The 27549-nt window shown below is 32.7% G+C and overlaps 3 protein-coding genes across 4 annotated transcripts in view; 1 reads left to right on the top strand and 2 right to left on the bottom strand.

The window, feature by feature from the left end:
- Positions 1-27549, bottom strand: part of LOC147076407 (uncharacterized) — a 493316-nt gene that overhangs the window by 400198 nt on the left and 65569 nt on the right. The gene's annotated exons all lie outside the window — the stretch shown is intronic.
- Positions 58-7513, top strand: LOC147076412 (uncharacterized). Its single transcript, XM_085941258.1, has 3 exons — positions 58-329; positions 2873-3028; positions 4934-7513. The coding sequence occupies exons 1-3, from the start codon at positions 210-212 to the stop codon at positions 6533-6535; spliced, it is 1878 nt and encodes a 625-aa protein (XP_085797384.1). The 5' UTR covers positions 58-209; the 3' UTR covers positions 6536-7513.
- On the bottom strand, positions 24842-27205 carry LOC147076411 (uncharacterized). The gene is made up of 2 exons (XM_085941257.1): positions 26962-27205; positions 24842-25852 (listed from the first exon to the last, which is right to left on the bottom strand). Exons 1-2 carry the CDS (start codon positions 27137-27139, stop codon positions 24987-24989), a joined length of 1044 nt encoding a protein of 347 aa, XP_085797383.1. The 5' UTR covers positions 27140-27205; the 3' UTR covers positions 24842-24986.

The raw sequence follows: 27549 nt of genomic DNA, 5'->3' as shown, positions 1-27549 counted from the left end.
TTGGTATTTGTCTACTGGCAATACCATAGAGAATCATTGTGTAATTCCGTAAAATGACGTGTGTCAGAAAACGTCCGATACAGTAGTTATTTACCTTTCCTCTCGTTTGTTTGTTTATTACCTAACCTATATAACATTAAAGCTTCTCAATACTTATTAATACACATTAAAAGACTACCGCGACATTTATTCCTTTAAATTCACACAAAATGGATGTGAAAAGTGAACATAATGAGTCCGCGTCCGATGCAGAAATGCATCATAGGCTCGACCTGCCAATGAAGAGTCCAAAACAAGAGATTTTTGACGATGCCGAATGTTTTTCTGAAGTAAGTCTGATAATTTTATAAATTGTAATTCAAATGGGACGCCAATTTCCAAAATTCACTATGTCCATTTTGGTTTGTTTTGAGATATTCACAAAAACGTGTATAGACCTCTTAATGGTTTTATTTATAATTATGCTTAGGGATATATTTCAGCTGAGGCATAGTCTAAAAAGATCGTAACTATGCGACGCGCGGATTCTGCTAATGCCACGTGCTGAACGGAACATGATTTGACATAAAAATTCAATATGATTCTTTTTCGAGTACATGCATAATGTTTTTTAGTCATCTTTCCACGATATATTCTTACGACGCCATCATAAAAAAATCGACGTGCTTTCACCTCGAATGCCGCTCAGCGATTGGTGACGAATGCGAAATTTCGTCCCACCTATTGTTGAAAATTATTTGCCGTTTTGAGCCGCGCGGCCATCGTGGGGCCGTCGAAACCAAAAAAACGAGATGGAGTAGTATTTTCAGAATTATGTATGACATGGAGTAGGTTGTTTGCTGCAAATTATTAATAATTCATACTCCTATTTATTGTTCGAAACGTGGCAGACTACACACGAAAAGTTGAACAAGCCAAGGCCTTGCCTTGTCCAGATGGCACGATTTGACTCGCGCTTAACAAGTCACGCGTTCTACAGGCACAAGTGACCTAATTGAGCCGTCCACAGGCAATCGCGGAGTGATAACTCTCGCGCGACAAGCGCAAACACTAGGAATTAGTAATTCAATTTGGAAAGCGCTTCAGAGAGTATTGTAAGAGCCACTAGTTAAAATTTATCGCAATTAAATAGGGCGCCTATAGCATTGTGGTCGATGTGCGTGGGCGACGCAGGTTTGATTCCTGCTGGGTGTATTTAAAAAAAAAAATTCTTCTATTACTTATATTATAGTTTTCAAAATGATGTATGTTCAATAAAAAGAATAAAACATTCTTAAATCTTGTGAATTATTTTTTGAATAAAAAAAATAGTTACATACGTATTGTAAAAAACACACACCTACTTACATACAATGTCAAAACCAGCGTAATTCTATCACGTGATTTGAGGCTTCTTGTTATTAGCCTAACAGGCCTTTTGTATTTATGTATACATTAATTTCGCCGCGCCGGATTCGTCCCGTGGTCCCGAGGACTAAGTGACCGACTTTTGTGATAACACAATGTTCTAGATCGAGTTTAAACTGCGGTTGAACACTATTTTTACAACTTTTTCTTAGCTCGTATTCTTATTTGTCCAGTGGTTCTTTGTCCGGTACAAATCTTGCAATCCATTTTTTGATGCCAATGCATTTTTTTAGTACTTTTAGCCATCTTTAAGTAGAATTGAATTCATTTACAGTAAATTCTGTTTTGTATGAAAAGTTATTTCGACACCATTATTGGTTGCCAGGGGTCTGGGGTCTTAGCAACTAAATTATTAATATATACGTGCGTTACTATGGAAATCAATATGATATGTCAAAATGACATTTCAGGATTATTTCTATCAAGTACAAAATTTTTCGATCGTTTAAGGTAGGTAGTCAATTCAAGTTTATATGATTCAACAGAAAATTTAAAAACGTATATAAAAAGTTATTTTTATCTTGTAACTATTTGTTGTCTATGTTGTCTTTTTTCGTATAATATAATATATTATAGAAAGGTATACGATAATAGTTTTTGTTCAGCAAAATTTTGAAAACGAACAAACATTAAACATTAATTTACATTAAGCATATCTGCCCAAGCATACCTACTTTCTTACGGTACCATTAATATATTATATTGGTGGCGCTTTATAGTGGACTGCAATTTAGGATTATTGTGGATTCCGGATCTGGAGTGAAAGGGGTGAGGGAAGGTTAAACGGGAGTCGATCCAGGCACTGACCTCGATGTTGTTCGGTTTTAAGGCTTGAGCAGGTCCCGTGTCATACACTGACGCACTAGTAGGCAAAATCGTTCTGTTTATCACTCGAACGGACTTATGAATTATGATGACAAGTTTGTATGACATTTGAATTGAATTATTACGACGGTTACACTGTATCAAGTTGACACTGTTGTGATATGATGAGTCGTTAAATAGTTAAGCGCCTGGATGACAACAATACTTTGGATTATATATTGGAGAGAAATATTGGGGTGAGGGTGGCCATAATTGGCCCATCCGTGTATAATATATGTATGTTTTTCTAATTTACTTACTTAGGTACATGTTTTTCTTCTGTCTATCCCCTGTATTCCGGTGGTTTTTATTGCGTTAATTTAAATGTTATTTTTGATCATGAATTTTATTTCAATAATATACCACCATCAATAGTGATATGGCCAAATGCATACGTACAAATTTCCAGACTGGGGAATACAACTAACCCATGGTAGGGAGGTGTACTACAAGTTAGTCATCAACCTTCGATAAAAGAGTACTGCACTAAAAGAAGAAGATTTTTATTATATAGAAATTAGTATATATTTATAAATTTATATATAAATTTGCATAGTATTACGCTACTTAATAATTCTCATGTTTGATATTTAATTTTCAGAAACATCTGACGGACCTGGTCAACGTAAAGTCTGAGCCAGATTTTCAGGTCGATGGCTTCAAGACCGAGGTTATTGACGGTGACACTGTGTTCCCCTTCAATGATGGATATTCTTTGGCCGTATCATATGCTTCACAGAGCATGCCCGTTCACCAGGTTAATTCAATATATATTTTTAATATAGTGTATAAGACCTTGTGTTCTTCCCTCTTTTTTCATTAACGTTCTTTTCACATAAGCACCTACCCTATTTTTTGTTTAATTTATGGTATTCTTACTAGTTTCTTATTTTATCTTTGTTGTATAGATAATAATAATTTCACCTACGTTGTACTCAGGGGCGGTCCTACCTTAAAGGTTTGTAGGGACAATCCCCACATCCATGTCATGCCAAAAATACACGTCCGATATTATTATTATTATTATTATTAGATATTATAATATATCTACTTCATTAAAAGATTACAATTACAAATCTCGTTCTACAAATGGTGCGAATGCATTAGCGTTAATAAGTATACGCATAACGGGAGCGATTCAAATAACCCCGAGGTGAATAAAAAATCTCGCTGGATGTCGTTGTTCAAAACTGATAATGGGAAGTCTATAATAATTAGTGTTATTGATTATATTTTTTAAGCATGCTTTTTGGGTGTGATTAAGTAACGACTCAGATATCTAATCATATTATCTATTTAAAAAAAATACTCATTTCCTCATTAATAAAATCATATTTTTTATAAGTAGCTTGGTACACAATGTATAATAATTATGAAGAAGTATGTAGGTATATTTAATAATTAATGGCTAAACCCCACCACCTAGAAAGTCGTGGAGCCGCCACTGGTTGTACTTTAAAACATTTCTTAATGAAAAATCAGGGAACACAGAATTAATAGGAGCTGAAATACCTAACGGGTGTGGAGTAACAGGCAACCGATCTCGAGTGTGGAAAAATGTGGGATAAACTTAAACGCGTATCAAGAATACGTCTCTTTAAGTTTGTCCTTCGCTCTGATAACTGGTCTGGGTTTATGTAGTGATGCTCATTCAATATTGGTGTATTTGAAAATTACAACAGACACTATTACATTCTATAATGTGTTTTTCATTTTCGTAAGACACACAGTCAAAACCCTGCTTCAAAATGTATGGCCTATCTGAATTTTATTTATTAGCCTGTTCTGTGGGAAATACTGTCTATTTATTTGTGAATTTTATTGGATAGTTTTACTCTCTAGGTATATATCACTAAAATAACTATTTATTTATTTTTAATTAATTGTTCACAAGATTTAAAAATGTAACATTCTATTCTTAAGTCTCGTGTGTTTACTCGTTGAATAAAAAAATAGTTTGTTAAATTATAAGTTCAAGTACGTCACTACAAAAAAAAATGGAGCGATACCGTCAATGGTTAGTAATTAAGGTAATTTAATACTTTGATTCAAAAAACAAAAGCCGATTGCCAATATTAGTAGCGCAATTTAGACAGTACGTAGTTACGTAAGTTAGATAATAAACACATTAGAGTTGGCACTCTCTACCATTGCAATACTAGAGATAGTGATCGTTCAAAATATTCTGCGAAATAACACCATAGACTAATTTGATCGCGGTGACAGCACGTGACAACATATTACGTGATGTTAATGTATTTGAAGCATAATTGGCCCAAACTTCACACTTCATCAAAAACTTCATTACCATCATCATTAGCATAAATCTATCCACTGCTAGATGAAGGTCTCGTCAAGCTGCTTCCACTTCTCTTTGTCTTGTGCACTGAATTGCCACGTACTTCCGCAGAACTTTATCATTTCATCGATCCAGCGGCCTCTAGGTCTACCTTGCGGACGTTTTGTACTTCTTGGATACCACTGGATGACTAGATTTGTCCAACGATTATCTCTTCTTTGAGCTGTGTCCAGCCAATTTTCATTTTAGGCTTTTAATAAACTCTATTACATCGCAAACCCTTGATTGCTTCCTTATCCACTCAGCCTTTGCCCAACCCCCAAACACTTATTTTTATTTAAAGCTTTTTTATTTATTTTTCAGATCGGTTTTGTTGACTGCAATGAAAGTAAAATATTGCCCATCATGCCTATTTGTGAATTAGCTGATACAGACACCAAGGAAACGGATTACGAAAAATATCTAAATGGGTATCCATACTTGAAGACCGCAACTGACATTAAATCTGAGACCATTCAGTCATACAACCAGATTGACATTCAGGATAAAGACGTAAAAAAAGAAGAACCGCTTGAATGTAAAAAAGAAGTCTTTCTGGAGATAAATATACCTTTATGTAACGAAACGGTTTTGTCAACTGAAACAGTTTTAAAGAACTCTGTGCAAGATGTTACTGACAATAAAAACTACCAAACCAATAATGATTATCGATGCTATGAATGCGAATATGTCACACAAAATAAATCTTACTTAAAAAGACATGTTATAGTGGTTCATCGAGGAGATAAGCCATTTAAATGCACATTATGTGATTTTCAATGTAAACAATCAAGAGGATTGAAAACTCATTTACTTGTCCACAGTGAAGAAAAACTCTTTAAGTGTGATAAGTGCGAATACAGATGCAAACTACCAAAATTACTTAAGTCGCATGAAAAGGTTCATAGTATCGAAAAGCCTTATATGTGCGATTTGTGTGATTATAAGTGTAAAGATTCAAGACATTTGAAAAGGCATCAAGTGGTACACAGTGACGAAAAACCATTTATGTGTAACACTTGCGGTTTAACATATAAATTGTTAGATCATTTAAAGAAGCATAAGCTGGTACACGCTGACGAAAAACCGTTCGAGTGCGACATGTGTGAATACAAATGCAAAAAATCCGCTGACCTAAGCAGACATAAATTGGTCCACACTGATGAAAAGTTGATAAGCTGCAAACTGTGCGATTTTAAATGCAAACACTCGAATTATCTGAGGATACACGAAATATCTCATATGACCGACAGACCCTTCGAGTGTAGTATGTGTGATTACAAATGCAAACAACGCAGTTTGCTGAAAATGCATGAAAAAATTCACACTGGAGAAAAACTTTTCACATGCGACTTGTGCGATCATGCTTCGAAAAATGCTGCAGAATTGAAAAGACATAAAATGGTTCACAGTGATGAAAAACCGTTTAAATGTAATTTTTGTGATTTCAAATGCAAAGCATTAGATAATTTAAAGAGACATGAAACTATTCATAGTGACGCGAAACCCTTTAAATGCGATATCTGTGATTATAGTTGCAAACAACGGCATGTGTTAAAAGATCATAAATTAGTCCATAGTGAAGAAAAACCCTTTAAGTGCAATGAGTGTGATTTCAGATGCAAACGACCCGGTTTGCTAAAGTCACATGCAAATCTCCATGATGGGGATAAACCTTTTGTGTGCAGTATATGCGATTACAGATGCAATACATCTAATAGGTTGAAGTTACATGAATTTAATCATATGGCAGAAAAACCTTTCGCGTGTGAATTATGTGATTTCAAGTGCACCCGACGTTATATATTCAAGGCTCATGAAATGCGTCATACTGGCGAAACACCTTTCACTTGTAACTTTTGTGATTACAAATGTAGAACAAAACGTCGTTTGAAGATACATAAACAGACCCACGATCGTGTGTGAAACTCTTTAAAATACCTTGATCTGTAGCCCTTTTAGATATGTGGATGAACCTGCAATGGGAAGTAGTTTGTAGTTAACTTAATTAGTGGACCAGCGACCATTCATTTTCTTCAATCCTATTGATTTGGTCTATATTTCTTTTGAAAAAGGTTTTTTTTAGGGAAACATCTTCAGTGCAATAGACACTAATAACTCCACACACATAACAGTAAATACCGTCATGTATTGTAAATAAAAACCGCTGAAATGCATTTTATGTAATTACTGATCCAACGGTCAAATACGGACATATACAAATACTTTTCTATTGATTAAATCCATGTTTAATACTATATATGAGCCAAGGAGAAGTCGAGTGAGCCAACCGACATTTTAAAAAAATGAGTTAGGTGCGTTATAATATTCTACATGTCATAAACTATCATAAAAAGTGAATTAAGCTAAGTAAATATATATTAAAATAGTGTTTTATTGTTAAAATAAAATTATTCATTGAGCTATCGTATTATATTGTCAAATGGTGAAGTGAGCCAAGTCATTAGCTCACTTCACCGTTCTCACCATCTGGTTAACGTGTTGTTATCATATAGAAGTGAACACGGCTAACACGCATGTTACTATGGTATCATGCTTGTTAGCTGTGTTCACTTCTATGCATTCATGCAAACTTCCCACGTAATGGTGAACATGACTAACCAAGCCAAGTACTATTAGTATGTAGAGGTGAACATGACTAACATAGACTAAAGCGAGCCAAGTGACATTAATAAGTAAAGGTGAAGTAAACTCACACATTTTATTATTTTATTACAATCAATATTATCCATAAATACTTTTTTTTCTATTTGTTTATGTAATAAACTTCTATTTAATATAAAAAAAATAATACAGCTCCATACAAAAAAAAAAAGTAAAAATTTCATTAAACTAAAATCTTCAATAAGAAAGTTTCACCATTTTGTCACTTGGCCTACTTCACTTCTTGAGGGCTCATATTATTGTACATGCCTATAGTTCCGAAAAATCTAAAATCTTAAAAATATATTAGGTACTTAATTCAGTGTGAAGAAAAAAAAATGTATTTCTAACATTTATGTAATTGCTCGTACGTACACACTAATAAGCCTTGATTTATTCACTGTTGAATGAATACCTTTAAAACTGATTTTCATTCAAGACTTCGTCCATACATCAGGCTTTGTCGTTTGTTTTCTTCAAATTGTGTACCATTGGATGACTAGATTTTTCATAGTCTTTTCATTGAGCTATGTTTTTAAGAGATGTGAATGAGAATAGTCTCAGCAACGAGCCGAAACGTCGAGGAAAGAAAGAGGCGCGGTGAGACCATAACAATCCATTAAGATAAATGAACTCATCTAATAATTATGTCGCGAATGAAAGCATTTGTGTATTTAAGTAATAAAATATTGTTAATTGTATGACTATTTAGGCATTTATCACATAAAAACTTTGTATAAAATATCTGTGGGTGATGGTTGAATTTCATTTTTCGCGGACAAATTTATATAAGTGTGTACCTACATGCGAGTGGCGAAGAAGGTAGGCTGTTAAGATCCGCCATAAATAGTGCACACTAAGCTTTGTCAGTCATAAGTATTTGTTTTCATTGAAATAATACTACAATTTACATATGGTGCTGGTTAGTTTTTTATAATTCAATAAAACCCTGCGAAACCAAGCCATAATAGATAATAGTCAAAAATACTCTTCTATAAAATATATAAAATTATGCAATGAAATCATACAGAACTTTTTATATTTTATTGATAGAATTATATTTTTTTATCTATTTGGTTAGGGCAGGCTTAATGAATTTAAAAAAATAAACTAACAATGTTATATGTATGTAGTATGTATTCTTACTCCAACGAAAACAAATAAGTGTAAATGAAAAAGTGTGCACAATTTTGTCGTATTGTCCAAAATATACCAAAACTGTTATGGTTTGGTATAAGCAGGGTTGAATTGATTTTTAAAAACTAATCAATAAAATCTGTAAATTGTAGTCTTAGTTCAATAAAAGCAAATACGTACGGCTAACAAACTTTAATGTAGACTATTTATGGTGGATCTTAACAGCCCACCTCCACCCTTCGCTACTGACATGCACACCTTAGAGCGAACATTACTCGTGTTATAATGTAAGCATAAAATTAGTTATAGCCTCCTAACTCTCTTATTACTATGTTGATGCTAATAATATTGTATTCTGTATTGTATATCTCTCAAGGTTTTTATTTGAAATATAATATAATATCGTCACTGTTCTGGCAGAAGACACTAATTCGAAAAAATGACATATTGAGTTAGTTATACCAAAATCATCCTTATTTCAAACTTTACCTTCTGGAAATCTTCTTAATAAATAAACAGTCTTTATTTTAAAGTCATCCTTTTAAAGATTACTTAATAAACTCACATGATAGACCATTTCAAACATTTTAAAAACTTTAAAGTCAAATTACTCAAAACTAGTATTCTCCAGTTAGTGTGTTCTGCCAGAACAGAAACGATATAAATATTACACTAATAACCGATTAAATATTTGTATCATAATATGCTGTGTGTCTGACTATTTTGCACATTCAAAAAATCATCAAGATTGTTGGAAAACTGAAGTCGAATCCGTACAATCGCCATCTGCGTAGGTATATATTATTATAAATGTATAATTTATCCATCTAGTTATATATTATATTAAGTACATTGAAAATTATATAGAGAATTAATAAATAATATAGAAAAACATGAATAATATCTTCAAAAGTGACCTTCCTCTGTGCCTAAAGCGCAAAGTGTTCAACCAGTGTGTGCTTCCCGTGATCACATATACGTGTGAAACATGGACCCTAAGTAAAAGAGAGATCCAGAAACTAAGAGTAGCACAACGTGGTATGGAGAGGTGCATGCTGGGCATAACGCGAAAGAACAAAAAGAGAAATGAGTGGATAAGAAAGCAGACAATGGTTTGCGATGTAATAGAGTTTATTAAAAGCCTTAAATAGGGATTGGCTGGACACTTACCTGGAAGAAGAGACAATCGTTGGACAGATTAGTCATCCAGTGGTATCGAAGAAGTACAAAACGTCCGCAAGGTAGACCTTGAGGCAGCTGGATTGATGAAATGATAAAGTTCTGCAGAAGTACGTGGCAACGCAATGCACAGGACCGAGAGAAGTGAAAGCAGCTTGAAGAGGTCTTCATCCAGCAGTGGATATTTCAGGCTGATGATGATAGAAAAAACAATAATGGTGTAAAATAAAATAATATAAGTGATAAAAGGTGTAAAATTAAACGATATAAGTACATACTTATAATACTAATACTATTGACCTAGGCTACTTCATGGAATTTGAATTCGAATTTAAATTCCAATAGATATAAAATAATTATAATAACATATTTCTCTTTTTAACATTACAACTGGTCTAGAGGCCCAATAAAAGTAGTGTAGTTTAATAGTAGCGTATTTAGTAATAGAAGTGAAAGAATCACAAACATCCAGACTTTTATAAAATCACAAACACATTGTGGCCTCATCGGGCTCAAACCCGGATGAAAGGCCAGTGCCTTACGCACTATACCACGAGTATATAAAATACCTCCTCTAGTTCCCTGAATACCTCACGCGTACCTAAAACAGTGGCTGCATTACCTCTTTCGATTTCTATACTTTTTGACAAGTTGAACAGCACTCACCTGTTTTATCAGTTAGGCTACGACCGATCGCAGTCACTGTCTTCAAAGCAAACTTGGGTTCAAATGTCTCGAAACCCAGAGAATAGACAATATAATTCGTTGACATATTTCATATTTTTGGCTTTGTTAGACACAGCCAAAGAGCTGCTGAACCTGACGGTTGAGCTGTTTTTTTCTGGTGAAATGCCGTAATTGTATTAACCACAGTGGCATCCCATAATAATACATACATAGAAGACATATTATGTTATATTTTGTGCAAACATCCTGAAATATTATACTTAATAAGAGGATGTTCCTGCAATATTTTGTTATGCTTGTTTGATAATGTTAAGCCAAATGATCGTTAAATTGAGTTACATGTAAATTGTACGTAAAATATTTCACCGTAGCACAGTTCACCGTGAGCTTTCTCATCGGAAAAAGATGACCGTATAGGTACCATACAGACTCCAACTTTATTAGATTCAATATGAAGATTAATTCAATTTTCATAGTTGATTATGGCAAAATTCATGAATTTAAGAATGAAAACCTAACCTAATCCAACAAATAATCCAGTATATCAGCTACCATTTTAGAAATTTGTTTGCCGCTGGCTTCCTGTCAATTGTAAACCGACAAGAATCGTGTTTTATTTAGACATGAATTTTATATCAGTACTATACGACCCAAAGAGATTGGACGGTCTTTAATATACGGCTTTATAATATTTCCGATACAACATTTTACGATGAAGTGTGATACGGCGAAGTTTCCGGACACGGTTAAATTGTATGTAGGTACGTATATCGTGTGTTGCTGCCAAAAGTTGTTAAGTCGATAATATAGGTATTTAGTGGATTATGTGTCTATATATATAATTAAGTATGCCAGAAAAAATCAAGATCATTCAATATATATATAGAACATGGACATAAAAATAAAGAAATGAGCATTATGCCTCGTTTTAGAGCGAAAGTCAAACTTCAATTTGCAATTACTACATAACACAAAGAGATTGGACTCCTCCCGATTTTTCGGAAATCTGAAATAATTTAATTTATATACTTAACATTATAAAATTGCTACATATACTCCATTGCATACTTCATATAAATACAATTTTTTGTTTGGTATTCTTAAAAATATATAAAATCTCTGTAAATAATGAATGTCATTAACTAGCACTAATAGTTCCTACTTTGAAAAACACATCGTATATTTTGGGTTCAAAATAATATTATGCATACGGCCCTGGATTTTACGCAATAAACAACCATTTGACGTTTGATGTAAAAGTTGTGAATTGTTATTGTAAAAGATCTTTTAGGAAAAACTGTATAAATAATTAATAGTATGCATATTGTTCCGAAATGCTGTTACTCATTTGTATCCTTCTATTAATAAACACGTTTATACTGAATAATAACGTAGAATAATACAACATCCATTTGTCAATAAACGTAAAGAAAAATGTAATATTATTATTATAAATACCTGCGAAAAGATACGCCGGCATTTCTCCTGGCACTGCAAGAGACCATGGTTTCTTTTACTTAAAACGTCGACGAAAATATCTTACTTCTTTCAAGATCGAGCGAATAACAATATTATATCCGCCATGTTGTTTTACGACACGAACTTGAAGTAGGTAGCAGCACCAAAATACCAACTGTCTTTCTCCGATTCGTATTTTTTAGTACCTACATAAATGATGGCATGTTCCCTCTCCAGTCTTCAATCTCTTTGACATAACATGATTTCGAAACTTACGAACTTTTGGCAGTAGGTAACCCTACGAGTTATAAATATTTTTTTATGTGTTTCGTTTTTAATAGGCCGATAGAATATTAATTACATAATAGGTCAAAAACGTATTAGGTATTTTGGTTGAAACAATTAAATGAACCAACACGGTGATGTTTTATGTTTATTTTAATATTTCTATACCTAATTAATATAGGCTGGGAATTATTAATCGCACATTGTGTTAGTCAAAATTATCCACACCAACAAAACATTTTAAACTGTTAAACTAAATAATATCGAACAAAAGTATATAACGTTTTACATTTATTAAATATTAGTAAACTACATTTTCGTCCATTTTATATGGGTTCTTTCCAAGTGCTTACTGGGGTTCCACATCGCATGAACTAATGTCATATTCAATTTCATTTTTACTACATGTAGCATTCATGTTTTATTGTAAAGTGCTTCCTTAACCGGTTAAGTGCCCAAAGCGTCTTTGGACGCCCTAATTACACCAATTCTTATGTTAATTACTATCATTTAACTAATTGCGGCATAGAAAGGATTAATAAAGATTAATGAAAGTAAAATAAACAGTTTTCTACTTATATTTACCTATTCCATCCTATCTTCATTCTAGATTCTAGAATAAAACGATTGATCTTGATCCAGGTGTGAGGTGCTAAACGGAGGAACGTGTATCAAGACCAAGCATAATATGATTCACGTGTATTTAGAGATCGATTAGGGAAAAGATAATAAAGGCAGCAGTATTGGAGATAGGCGTAGCGTTAATTTATTATCTTGGTGCAGAGTACAGAGCGTTACAATGGTCGAAGTAAGATAACAGTACAGAGTATCGCGGTGAGCTAGGTGCTCAGACCAAGCCGCGATCCGGTGGTGATGATGATCAGGTGAGGACCTCGGGAGTCTGTCCTCGAGAGACGAATGACGAGTGTCGAGAGCGTGAGACCGTGAGCAAGAGCCGAGTGACTAGACTCAAGTGACGTGACGAGTTATGGATTGTCCTCGTTATTTTCATACATGACATCAATAAATTACGAGAGTCATTGTTTCAATTAAGTAAATAAATATTAATACACTGTTGATCTAGGTTATGATTGAGTAAACTGCTGACGTTCACTACCGGTAATTCGATTTGTTTTGAAAACAAAACATGAATATCGAAATGTCTCACATTTGTAATGCTAAGTGGTATAATTACTACATTATATATATATATTTTTAAATATAATTTGGTAATTTCGTTCTGCATACATTTGAAAATGGATGGTTATATTACTTGAGCATACAGTTATAGACAATCATAGGTCAACTGATTAGCAACATGTTCGCCAAGATTCTTGTATAAAATTAGAAGCGACACATCACAGGTGATTTTTTGTTGTTGTAAGTTGTATTGTTTTTATTATTGAATATTCTTGTGGTTCTTGCATATTACAAGATAACGTGGCGCTATAACAATGTGTTTAAATGGCATTTTTTTTTTTTTTTACAATTGTAACTTTTTTAATACTTAAATCTGGATATTTTAATGCAATATAAATCCTTCGTTAAAATATTCACATCATTTGCTTTGAAGTAAGGGAGTGTAATGATGGGTAGGTTACGAATGAACAGAAGGGTTTTGATGCGTGATAAAGTAGCCCAAATTTATTATCCCTTAACAACAAAATACAAATTCAATTACAGATCGCACAACGAAAAGTTTACAAATAATGTTTACGAAGATTGTGTTTGCAATGAAAATTACTTTACGTCGAAACGAGAAGCGTGTAATTAGTTTGAATGATTTGAAGATACTAGCATGCTGTTGTATTGTAACATTTGTTTTTATATTAAAAGAAGACAAAGGAAATGCCAGAAATGGCGTGGGTTGATTGCCGTTGTTTTGTTCCCACAACGTGGATTGTTTCCTAGAATTTTGTCTGCGAAATTTGACTATGACACAAATGTTATCAATTAAATAATGGATTTCTCACGACAAAGTAGCAGAAATGCACCATTTACTTGTTAATTCTTGTAATACGACAGGTGAAACCTGACACGTAAGCATTCCTTCGGACTGCGGGAAATGCTTACACGTCTGTTCGCACGGACGAGTTTACTGATCTTAAAAAAATATATTGTTGTAAATCTAAGTTTGCAATACACTTTAAGATTAGTTAGGTATAAGATGTAAATATTTCTAGGTTTTCTTAACTATGACTTAAATGCTATTGACACGTTGCACTTCGACGTGCCCTAGAAAAACCATTATAAGTCTGAAAATAGCGTATTAAATTGTATTAGCTTTTTATAATATCATATTTTTTGTGCATGTCCTGTAAAAATTTCAGGTCTCTAGCATAAAAATTGACAAAGTTAGGTTTTCGACAATGGTGCTCTATATCTACATATTGCATCGACCAAATTTGTGTTCACATAAATATCCGAGGAGTATAGTCATATATCAATAAAAAAAGTGTACTGCGTTTTATTTTACGAATAAGAAGGTTGTTATACTTGCTATAACAGTCTTTAACGGAGATCCTAATATACGGCATGGTTTATATTGACGTATCACATTAGTTTCGAAAAATATATTGGTTTATCTTCGGAAAATATTGGAATTTGCAGTAGGTAAATGCATTTTTAGTTAAAAAGCTACTCACTAGTACTAGTGTTTTATTATCAAAATATTATATTATTGAATATAAAACAAACAAAATAGAAAAGAATTATTTTGTACTAATATAGGTAGGTACTTATACTATACTAGGACACAGTAATAATATTTAAATATTAATTTTGATTCATCAGCCAATTTCAATCCACCGCAAAATAAAGACCTCCACAAGCTTTCTTCGACTATTTTCGGTTAATTACTCTTCTACTTAGATACTCAAAAACAATGTTGTAGGTAATGTTTAAGTTTGAAATTATTATATTATTTGATATTAAACAAATATCCAATAGAAAACCATATGGATATATCATTATAATAATTCACTGTTTCAATTATTTAGATGAGTAAAAAAAGTATGTAATTAATCAATTATAAATAAACTTAATTTAAATAAATACCTAGCAGAAAACGAAATATTTTAATTAAATATTATTACCTATCACTAGAAAACAAATTGTTTTGCAATTAAAAATGTACCTACTCATCTAAAATATCCGATCATGTCCGATCCTAATGAGGCCCCCCACAGATTGGAGAACAGGTTTTGTTTTTACGAGAAATGGATGTCAGCCACTCTTGCTCAACCTATTAGGTACATACTCTGACTCCGAGCACAAATTGAAAAACAATATGTATCTATTTTTCAGACCCATGATTCTAACTCGGAGCCCACGATGTTATAGGCCGATGCTTATACCTACAATATTATGTTTTAACTTCAAAGCATTATTTTATTTTCGGTACAGCATGACACATTTTGATTAAATTAGTCTTGTACATCGATAATAACAACTAGGCAGTATTTTCATGTTTAAATTACAACATATTTTATTATTTATTTTAAAAGGAAGGACTTACCTAGCTAGCAAATACAAGAGAGTTTATTTTATTATTCTTTTAGTTAAATTCTTACTAATTACGGAATAATATTTATGACTTAAGAAAGTGAAAAAAATCATTTTTATTACCTACACTTTGAAATGGTGAGAATTTCCGAAATGCTTACTAATTGATTGGGACCGACTTAAGCTCATTGTAATAATAATATGAGTTCCGGCTAAAAATAAAAAAAAATACGTCCTACGTGTTAAAAGTATTTTTGCAATAATATAAAAGGGTAAGTATATATTATTATTACTTTTTACATTGAATATTTCTCGAAAACGAGCTCTGTGGATTATAAATTATTATTGCATCGGTCACCTAAAAAAGAGATTAGGCTGGGTTTTTTGAAAACTTATTTTATCTATTATTTTCAATAGAATTTTACCGAAAACCGTGTATGATAATAGTCAGTTTATGAAGCATTTATTGTTGTCTAGAATCTAGGTAAGTACCTAATGTATATAAGATGAGATTAAAATTTGGTATCCGGTAGGTACCTATACTATCGAACAAAATATCAATTGGTTTTTAAATCTAGTACCTACTCTCATATACATACCTCGTATTATTTTTTGAATATGATTGTTTTAAAATATGAAAACTAGCAAAAATAGTAATTATTATTTTATCTAAGTTAAATCGGTCGGAGTTATACAATTTGTTGATCGATCAAAATAAGATAAATAAAGTGATATGAATGACAACGGATATTAAACGATGTTTTGTTGAAAAATAAAAAAACTCTACGTAATCGATTGGATTAGATAACATAATGTATCATTTAAAGAAAATACTACTTGAAAGCCAACCGTTTAGAAAAATTCAGATTCGTACCACGATTATTTAAATTTTAAACTAAATATTACAATGTTGGGGAGGTACATACTTATTTTAACTTTCCAATTATATTAATGCAATCACGACACCTCGTATTAATTAACATAACTGAGTTCAATTAAGACGTACTTATACTGATGTTTCATGTTTTATGTTGACAATTAAATATAATCCATCTATGTTTACTAATCGATAATTAAACTCATATCAACAATAAACATTAGAAAAAACACAACGATAGTTAATATGATCACTGGATCAGTATTTATAAGCTTATAATTACAATTTTACAAGATCAATTACAGAAAGATATTATGTTGCAAAAATTGAATTGAAAAAAGAGAATAGAAGGTAGGTACTGAAAAGATTATCACTTATCACTCTTGTTACATAAGAACTACAAAATGTTGTATCAATGTTATTTTAGATAGGTAATTACCTAATCGTGATTATAGAATGTGTATGTTATACAAGCCTAGTATAAATTTTATATAAATTTAACTTCTGCTGATGAACAGTTTAATAATGCGATCTTATTTGATAACGAAAGTGAATTCAGCTGTGTTTAAATATTAATTATTAGGTTATAAATAACACTTTCCTTAGGTTTATTAGTAGTAAAATTTTTGAAACTAATAAACGTAGTTAAATATATTTTTTCCAACATTTCGATGCTTTGGTGGGTACATTTGTGCCAAATAGTTATAATATTATATTCCACTAGTTATTTAATATCTTTGTATTTTTGTATTGAACAATAATAATTATGTGTGTTCTAAAGTGATAATTACTAATTTAATTCACTCAGTATATCCTTTATGTAAACTATTAACGAACTTACAATGATTTATTTAATGAAATATATTATCTCTCTCGTTTCGATAATTGTATTGAATATTAATTAAATTAAAATTGTTCTGGCGATATACATGACCATTAACATTATATTTTTGTTTTCTATCTATTCTATATTTTTGATGAAAATTTTGTTACGAAGTAGGTATAAAAAATAGATATTTTATTGATGGTGTAGTAAGTAGTGTTATGTATTAATTTCATCACAACTTCTTTATTATTCCATTATAAACATTTTTCCTGAATGTTTATTATTTCGTAATGTACATATTCTGATTATTTATAAAAATATCAATAATAATTTGCAAAAAAACATAAAAAGTCACACTTAAATACATTTAAATTATAAAAACTCCGTATAAAAATATATATATATCAATATATCCCTATATCCCTTGTTAAGATTTTATAGACACGCTGTACTATTTCGAATTAAATATTGCGCAATATCAATTTTTCCGTAAAGGAGCGTTAAAACTATAGTTGTAATTAATAAAATCGTATAGACTAAGAAAAATACGACGTAAAACAAGGTTTCTATCTCAGAATTTGAATGTGTTATGCGGAGTCAGTAATCTATTTCGTCCGCGTAAAAGCATGTTGAATCGAGTCGAAATATAAAGTGCGTAATATTATTCCAAATAAAAACGATTTTTCGACATTATCTCAGCTGTTAATTAATTAATCACCATTGATTTGATTTATTTGATAGGAATATAGACCATAAAATGCTCTATCTGATTTATTTAAATAAGATATGCAAAAACTTACTCATTTTATATGATGAATTTAATAGCGTAAATATTTTAGTTTTTTCGCTCTCCTGAACATTTATGATTTTAGACTTACACCGGTTTTTCCTGGGGCCGTCGACTTGTCTGCGGAACTTCCTTCCACCCTCAGCTTCATGCTCTATATTTTGGGGTTAAAGAGAAGGAAAATATTATTATTAACGAAATTACTATGTGAAAAAATAGATTATTAATTTTATTTCAAATGATAACCGATTACAAATTGTAACAATACATTTTCTAGGTAACAATACACTTTCTCTCTAATTTTTTTTCAAATCAAATTTATTTATTTTACATAGGTATAATGAACATAACAAATTATAAATTCAAAGCGTTCACGACATGACATAAAATAAGTGTTAATAATTTAACAAAAAATAAAGTACCGACAAGTGTGAATTAATAATACAATAGGTAATAAAATAAGAAATAAGATAAGAAAAGAAATAAAATAACAAAAATAACAAAGTAAAAGTAGATGGTAGCACACAGAGTGAACTTTGATAGACCCTATCTTAAAAACTTATAAAACAACGTCAACCTAAATTCACCCTCACGTAAGTGAAATATATCAATATCCGAAGCGATTTCATTATTTTATTTTAAATAGAGTCAGTGTCTGCGCGGCGACATGAATGACCCACGCTCGCTTGTCGTAAGATCGTAGGAAATGGAGAAACCAGCCAGATAGAGGGGGGCATATATACATAAAAACGCAACCACAGATAGCGTTAACGGGCGCAGTTGTTGCCATGACATATTGTTATATATATTATGAATCGTCTAAAGGGGCATTGAGCATTCACAGCCTGAATGATCCGACGTCAAATCCCCCTCAAGTAAAATCATTTCTTAGTTCTTTCAATATGTTTCTGTGTTTTTTTAAAAAATGACAAAGAATGATTATACATTTCAGTTTAAATTGAATCGAGATGTTGACTATTATCTCAAGATTATGGAGCTGCGAAGAAATTTGTTTTAACTTCAATCCAACTAACAAGTTGATCAATGTGTTACCCAATTAATAATTCAGTTCAACAGACAATTCTATTAATCAAGAAAAATGGCCAAGAGGTAGGGTAGCATCACTGTTTGCTTTAAATTGCTTTTCACCAGAATGTGCAACTTTATGTTTTCTCATATAGATTAATTTTTTGCATGAGTAATCACATTTATTACACTTAAACGGCTTTTCATCGGAATGGGTAACGTTGTGTTTTGTTAAATTGCCAAAATAGTTTGATGAATAATCGCATTTCTCACATTTAAATCTCATTTCACCAGAATGACTCAATTTATGTATTTTCATACTACCCAATCGAATACACGAGAAATTACATGCGTCACATTTGAAAGGTTTTTCACCAGAATGTGTCATTTTGTGCATTTTCATATCACTAGACCGTGTACATGAAAATTTACATTCGTCGCATTTAAATGGCTTCTCCCCAGAATGCGTCATTTTATGCGATTTCATATTATTAGATATTATACACGAGTAATCGCATTGGTCACATTTAAACGGCCTTTCGCCTGAATGAATCATTCTATGTGATTTTAAATTACCGGATGTTATGCATGAATAATTACATTCGTCACATTTAAATGGCTTTTCACCGGAGTGTATCATTTTGTGTGATTTCATGTTACCAGATTCGATACATGAGAAATTACATTGATCACATTTAAATGGCTTTTCACCAGAATGAGTCATTTTGTGTTGCTTCATGCTACTAGATTGTATACATGAGTAATTACAGAAATTACATATAAACGGTTTTTCACCGGAATGTGTCATTTTGTGTAGCTTTAAATCACTCTTATACTTAGATGAGTACTTACATCTATCACATTTATATTGTTTTATATCAGAATGAGTTATTTTTACTGTTTTATTTACATGAAGTGCTTTGTGAAGCTTCAGTAAGTCTAATGACGAAAAAAAATTGTAACAAATACAGCACACAAAGTTTTCTTTATAAAATTGAAATTTTGCTATCTTTATAACAGCCACTAATAAGTCAGCATTTGTTACATCAGATGGATAGACTTTGCGTTTAACAGTTTGACAGCTGACGTCTACAATATTTGTAAAGCTGTCATATATGTGAAGTTCTTTTTTAATGTCTGTTTGGTCAATAAGCAAGTCATCGTGAGGTCCGTGTAATTCTGATATTCTCGACGAACTGACATTCGCATCGGAAGGCAATGTAGTTGCAGAAATTATCTGAAAAAAACATGTGGAGAAATAAATAATACCGTTGTCAAACAAAGACATAGCCGACTCAAAAAGATGGCGCTGGATGTGTGGATATTGTGGATACACAGTGTTGTAAACTAGCAAGACATCTATAAAATGATACAACACTATGCAGTCAGCGAAGCGCAGGGCAGTGAAGGTAAAAATGGCACGCCCAAATATGAAGAGTCACGCAAAAACTATGCCGGCCAGGGAACTCCGAAATAATGGGTACCTACTGAAATACCTAACGTGTGAGGAGAAGCAGGCAAACGATCTCGAGTAAGGAGGAATACGGGATAAATTTAAAGACGTGTTAAGAATACGTCATACATCGAATACTGACAACTGCTCTCGGTTTATGCATTGACGCTCATTTAATAGTGGTGACACACTATTGCACGTCTATAATGCATGGTTCATTTTCATAGGACACTTACACATTCAAAACCCTGAGTCAAAATTTACTGTATTGGTATTTACTATATAGCCTATGGGAATTATATTCATTATCTGTTCTGTGGTGCAGGCAGCACAACGAATTGCGCTGCGCTGCAGCCAAAAACGGCGCCCTTATTAAGAGGAATATGACAAAGTTTATCTTCGTTTATTGTCGTATGAAGTCAATACTTATTTATCCCTACGCGTTGCACAACATGCATCTTTACAACACGATGTGCAACTACACAAATCATAAGTAACTAATGAGAGGTGTAAATAAAATAAATAGCTAATAATAATAAATAAGAATGTGTATTGATAAATTAACAATCTTTAAACACAATTGCACTAATCGCTGTATCAAAATGTCAGGTTTTTAAGTTACCTAGGTTTTGTTCCACCAAACCATGAGATGTCACGGAGACTTCTTTCGAGATGTGGCTGTATAGACGCATCCTCAAAATTCCTTGGACTGACCGGGTGACAAATGTTGAAATTCTCAATCGAATGGGGAAGGACCGAGAAGTCCTACGTAGTATCAAAACCAGGAAACTACAATACCTCGGCCACATTATGAGAGGACAAAAATACAGCATTCCCCCACTTGTCATTCAAGGTAAGATCAATGGGAAGCGTAGCAGACGACGGCGCCGCATTTCGTGGCTTAAGAACCTCCGTGATTGGTACGAGTGCAGCTCCACCGAACTGTTCCGGGTAGCAGCCGACAAAGATAAGATCGCCTTAATGGTGGCCGACCTGCGCTAGGGGATGGCACAATAAGAAGAAGGTTTTGTTCTTTTTTTTAATACACACATTACGCACGCTTAAACACACATACATACCCACATATATATCGTCACTGTTCTGGCAGAAGACACTAATTCGAAAAAATGACATATTGAGTTAGTTATCCCAAAATGTTCCTTATTTCTAACTTTACCGTCTGGAAACCTTCTTAACTCATTGGACGCGGCCTCGTTAAGCGGCCGATCGATCCAATTAACATGTTATTTAAATGCGGTAATTAAAAAGTAATTAAAAGGTACGCAGCGATTGTGTTAATAAATAAATAGTCTTTATTTTAAAGTCATTCTTTTTTACGTTAACTTAATAAACTCACATGATAGACTATTCCAAACATTTTAATAACTTCAAAGTCAAATTACTCAAAACTAATATTCTCCAGTTAGTGTGTTCTGCCAGAACAGAGACGATACGACATTACATACATACGACTTGATGTTTTATAACAATATCATGATATAGGTAGAAAAAACGTGTAGGTACCTGATTTGCTGGTCCGAATTCAGAATAAGAGCAACTAGGTTGTGAATATTCAAAGTTGATCTGGAGAGTGGTGTGTTCCTGGAATTTGGCCTTTAAATTTAATTGTTGAGTATCAGTTTCAGATTTGATATAAGTAATGTCCGTTTCAGGACTCTGAAATAAATTCACGTTATATTAAATGGTCCTTATATCTCAGACCAAATCCTACCAAAATTAATGAAATGAACTTTGTATATCTGTCAAGAGGTGTTACTATGTTATTATGTAAATGAGTGCCCTGCAATATACTCGCCGCGTTTAATATGTAAATTACTAATAATAAAAAGGTTTTGAAGAACTAACCTTAAAAATGTAACTGGCATCGTCAGAATTCTCTTGCTTTATATTATAAGAGTCGGCTTTCGGTATGTTTGGGTGTAATATTGGTACATCAAACCATGGAAGCTCTTCTGCGTCAGATTTGATTTCAGCTGGTTCGCGTTTTACTTCCATTTTACGTAGTTATTATAACAAAAAATGTCACGGAGTTTCAATGAAACCAAAAGCGCATAATGTCGGTCATAGATAATATACGTAAAATATCAGCTGTGACAATAGGCGTTGGCCATAGATTAAAATAACATTTACAGCGATTTCTCGTGCCTATTTTTAAGTAGTCTAAAACAATATTATAACACATACAATAAAATGCTCTTTAAATGTATTAATTGAAACTAAAAAAACTCAAATAGCTGAAAATTAGTATTCCTAAATAATGTAAGTACTAAATATAAAAAGTAATTAGCGAATTTTTGAGAAAAGTAATATAAATTACTTAACAAACAAATATATCAAAAAACATAAAGGATTATTTTTCTTTTTATGAACAAAAAGGGTAAAGTACAAAACAATTATCATATAATTTCAATTAATTTTATTATGACTTCTGCTCCTCTTTCATTTCGTCGGATTTTTTTCCCGCGTGGAGCCTGCTTTCACACTACCTATACGGTTTTGGCCGTATGGCGGAAAATCGAACGATCAAAATCCGAATCGGCTTTCTTTTCTCACTACACGGCTTATGCACGGCTTTTTTCCGTCACGGTGACTCACGAGTACTGTTTGTGGTTGAGTGTGTGCTATTTGGTTATACTGAATCTTATACAAATTATTGCATTGTGTTTATAATATAATTGTTGCCGAAAGAGATGACAACGCCGACGTCATGTTTTGATGCATCCTATCATCAGCGCTCGAAATGTAAAAGTTTACGAACCGGAGCGCTCGACAAATTTTCAGAAGATATTTACATAGTCATCAAATCGTATGTGTATTTTATAAAAATGAGTGTGTCAGATTTTCTATTCTATGGCCTATCTAGCTCAGACGGTCAACATATTTTTTCCACGAGACGGAGCGATAATTTTACAAATTTCACGAGCCAGAACGGCACTCCGGTGCGTTCCGTTCCATTTCGAGCCCTGCCTATCATTGAAAGGAGTGAGGAAGTGGGCTTATTTTATAGCTTAATAACTGAAGTACCCGGCTTCGCACAGGGTCGCTTCGTGGTTATATTTAGCTAAGATATTTAAAAAAAAAATAAGTGGTAATTATTTTTTTAATATTAAAATATCTGTGTAATACAATATGGCAATATGAAAATAATTCTAGTAGGAGTAGGTCAAACAAAAGAACACTAAATTAAAATCGAATCCAAAATATGGAAACGTTATTTTTTTATGTTATTAATATGTAGTAAAAAAAATCTTAATTGGATGGAACAAACAAACAACAAACTTTGTATTTCATATTATACTAATTTAGAAAACTTTGCAGGTATGCGCACAACAACTGACAAAAGTTTCATCGCAATCGGATGAATGGTATAGGAACGCATACGAATAGAAGAAGAAGATGATTTTCTAATTCAGAAATCTTCGTGGGCATGCGCACGACAACTCACCAAAGTTTCATTGCAATCGGATGAATGGTATAGGAACGCATGAACGCATACGAATAGAAGAAGATAGAATAGAAGAAAAAGAAGCAGAAAATAGTTGTATCAATTTAGAAACCTTCGCGGGTGTTGGCACAACCACTGACGAAAGTTTCATCGCAATCGGATAAATGGTATAGGGACCATACGAATAAAAGAAGGTATAATGAAGAAGAAGAAGATGGTTGTACTAATTCAGAAACCTTTGCGGGTATTACCACAACAACTGACGAAGGTTTCATCGCAATCGGATGAATGGTATAGAAACCATACGAATAAAAGAAGATATAATGAAGAAGCTAGTTTTTCTGATTCAGAAACCTTCGCAGGTGTGCATACAACCACTTACCAAAATTTCATCCCAATCGGATTAATGGTATAGGAACGCATACGGGACAGACAGGCAGACAGGCAGACATTCATTTTTATATATTAGATATTATAGCCCATACTCTTCGCGAAAGTGCAAGCAATAAGTTGACAAAGTTTTATCGCAATCGGATGAACGGTATGGCAGCGCATAAAATACGAACAAACAAACAAATATTGATTTTTATATATTAGATTTGAGGATCTACGGATAGATCAATTTAAGTTTTTCAATTATTTTCATGTCCATTGCCTCATTTGATGTAAGTATTACATGACAAACTCAAGTAGGTACCTACCTAGTATGTCTTTCAGCGCCAAAACACACAATTTAGGACTTGTATACTTACAACCAATTGAGATGCTGGCCATTATATTAAATTTTTGATTTAATTTATATTTCTTTAAAGTATTTAGGTATAAATATTTATATTTAATTGTAATGTACACTTGAAATAGGTTATTAAGGTTATTAAGATATTAAGGTTATTAAGACTCGATACGCATTTATTAAAGAAAAGAACATTGCAGAATGAAATATATAGTAGGTACAAAGTGAAATACTTATATAGTACAGAAATAAGTATATAGGCAAAAAAAAATTAAAATAATGGACTCATACATAGTTAGTTAATTGTACCAAAATCGACACTGTCTGCAATTGAGGATACTACTGAAATGCTATTCTCATCGCTTTCTGGAGAGGCGAAGACTTTGAAATAAGGCGACGATGGAGATGGTTGTTCACTTTCTCCACTACTTCGGGGTGATAATTTTTGTATTTGGGGTGTTTGGTTTGGTACAGGCGTTTGGGCGTAAGTTGAAGAAGCTTGGCCACCCATGTTTAATAATTGTTGGCGGTAAAAAGGAGGTTGATTAGGTGGGATGTTAACAAATTGTTGTGGTTGACTTTGAGTTGTAGTTGAAGGATGAACAACATGCTGTTGAGGATAAGTTGAGAATTGCTGATGAGATGGATGAGGGTGCATTGTTTTCTTTGTTTCATTGATATTTCCTATAACTGTTAAAACTCCCATTTGAAATTGTAGGAATTCCTCGTCATCAAATTTTTGCAGATGAAGCATGAGACTTTGTAAGAAAGCCATTTTACTACAAGGTTTCTCTCCTTCTATTGCTTTTAAATTTCTCAGTTCAACATTATCAGCTTTCTTGTGTTTCCTACCTTTTGATACTGTACTACTTGTTGATTTTGCAATTACTGGAGTAGAAACATCCAAAACATCAGTGGGAACTTGCAGTTGCAGCTCCATGCTTTCTTCCCTTTCTTCATTTACTGTTTCCTCGCTCTTCTCTATACTATCCACAGTCTCTTGTTCATCATAGACTTTACTTAGGAACTGCAATTTGTCAAAATATACATATTTTTTCGATTTTATTGCTTTTGAGCCACTTGCCTTGTTGGCTTTGATCTTTTTCTTGTATTTTGAAAACGAATCTCGAAGATTAGTCCATCTCTTTAATACTTCTTTACCTGAAACAAAGAAATTGAATGATCTATGTAAGTGAAATTTCAAAGTTTTGTATAATATATAACTTTTCTTTTCTAGGTATCTTGTATCTACGTGGTTGTAGTTTTACTGATCTACAATACAATTATTATAGAATTGGAGTTTCAACGGCAAGTAAAATAATACAAGATGTACCTATAGAGAGCAATCTGGTCCATAAAGGGAGAGGATTGCATTCCAGCGCCAACGCCAGAGATGCAGTAACGTCCCTAGCCATAATGCCGCCCCTAGGCATGACCAAAATGTCGCCCCATTTTTTATACAATATTTTTTATCATTCTTTCAAGACTCCAATATCTAAGAAATGTGTTCTATGGATTACCCCTAAAACTAATTTTATTTAAATGCCAACTCTACTTCAATGGACAATATTGCGAGTCCAGACGGTTTGGCGGTTGATGGTTTCAGACACATTTAAAAATAACACTTGATAACTTACTTTCAAAACTCGCGAGTGACTGGCAAAAATATTTGGATAAAATAATTAGGATTTTTTAATTTGATTTGGATAGAATAAATAATTCAAATATAATTCGCAAATCTGCACGTCTGTGTCATTGTGGTCATAAAGGACGTGACGTCTCCAAGGACAATTTAAGTAAACTAGACATTGCGAACCCGACAAAAATACAGTCCTGTTAAACCTCTTATGTCAATAAATACATTTTGTTTCCAACCAGTGAGCTGAATTTTTTAATGGAAAGGTTTTTCTGTTATAACTAAGTTTAGGTATTTACCTATTTCTATAGGTATATTATACCTAATGATTCTCCTCGTTTTGCCAACCTTCGAGTAACTGCCACCCCCAAGCGACGCTCAATCTGTCTATCCCCACGGGACGTCACTGTGAGGATCGTATTTTGTACGTAAATATTTCGTTTCTGACGTCGGAAGTGTGCCATGGCAAATGGCAAAAATGTAAACTTTAATTATTAAACTGTAGGTAGCTAAACTCAATTAAACATTAAAAAAGTGTTTTTGTACAGTTATTATCTTTCAAGAAAATAAATGCAGTATCTATGTATAAAATAAAATAATAAAAGTATTATGTCGCTAATTACAATTTACTTACCAAACACATTTTTATCTTTGACATGAAGAACATCAAATTCTGGGAGTAGCTCTACACAAACTTCATGCCATGCATCTTTTGTAGCATTTCTATCTTTGTAGATGTCAAGAAATTTGTCCCACAGCACAGGTCTGGCTTCCACAAGGGTAATCAAAACTTCCGAATCAATATATTCCATTATTTAAACTTAAACAACCAGTAATAATATAATAAGTACCGATCCAAACTGCAACTAGCATGAGTCAAGAGCTACTGACCCCAGTGTTGCCAAGTCAAAATTTTAAATTACAGTAGATTTCTGTTTCTCAATTATTTAGACGAGAAAAATTTCGCTGCGGGACGCAGGTTACCATTTTTTCGTAGTCGGTTAGCAATTTTTCAAAGACGGCTCGTTTTTTTCCCAGATGGTGGGAATTTTGTGGAACGAAGAAATTTAATATCAGTAGTTATCATAAAATGTCAGTAGATTCAATAACAGTATATTGTCAAAAATATCAGTAGATCTACTGAAATTTCAGTAGACATGACAGCACTGATAGTTAATATATTTGACTTGAGAATTTTTTATAATTCAATTTGAAACGAGAA

The sequence above is a fragment of the Rhyacophila brunnea genome, unplaced genomic scaffold, assembly GCF_057557595.1.
Source record: "Rhyacophila brunnea isolate RB1 unplaced genomic scaffold, BYU_Rbru_1.0 scaffold_13, whole genome shotgun sequence".
NCBI lineage: Eukaryota > Metazoa > Arthropoda > Insecta > Trichoptera > Rhyacophilidae > Rhyacophila > Rhyacophila brunnea.
This window is presented reverse-complemented; position numbering and strand designations above follow the sequence as displayed.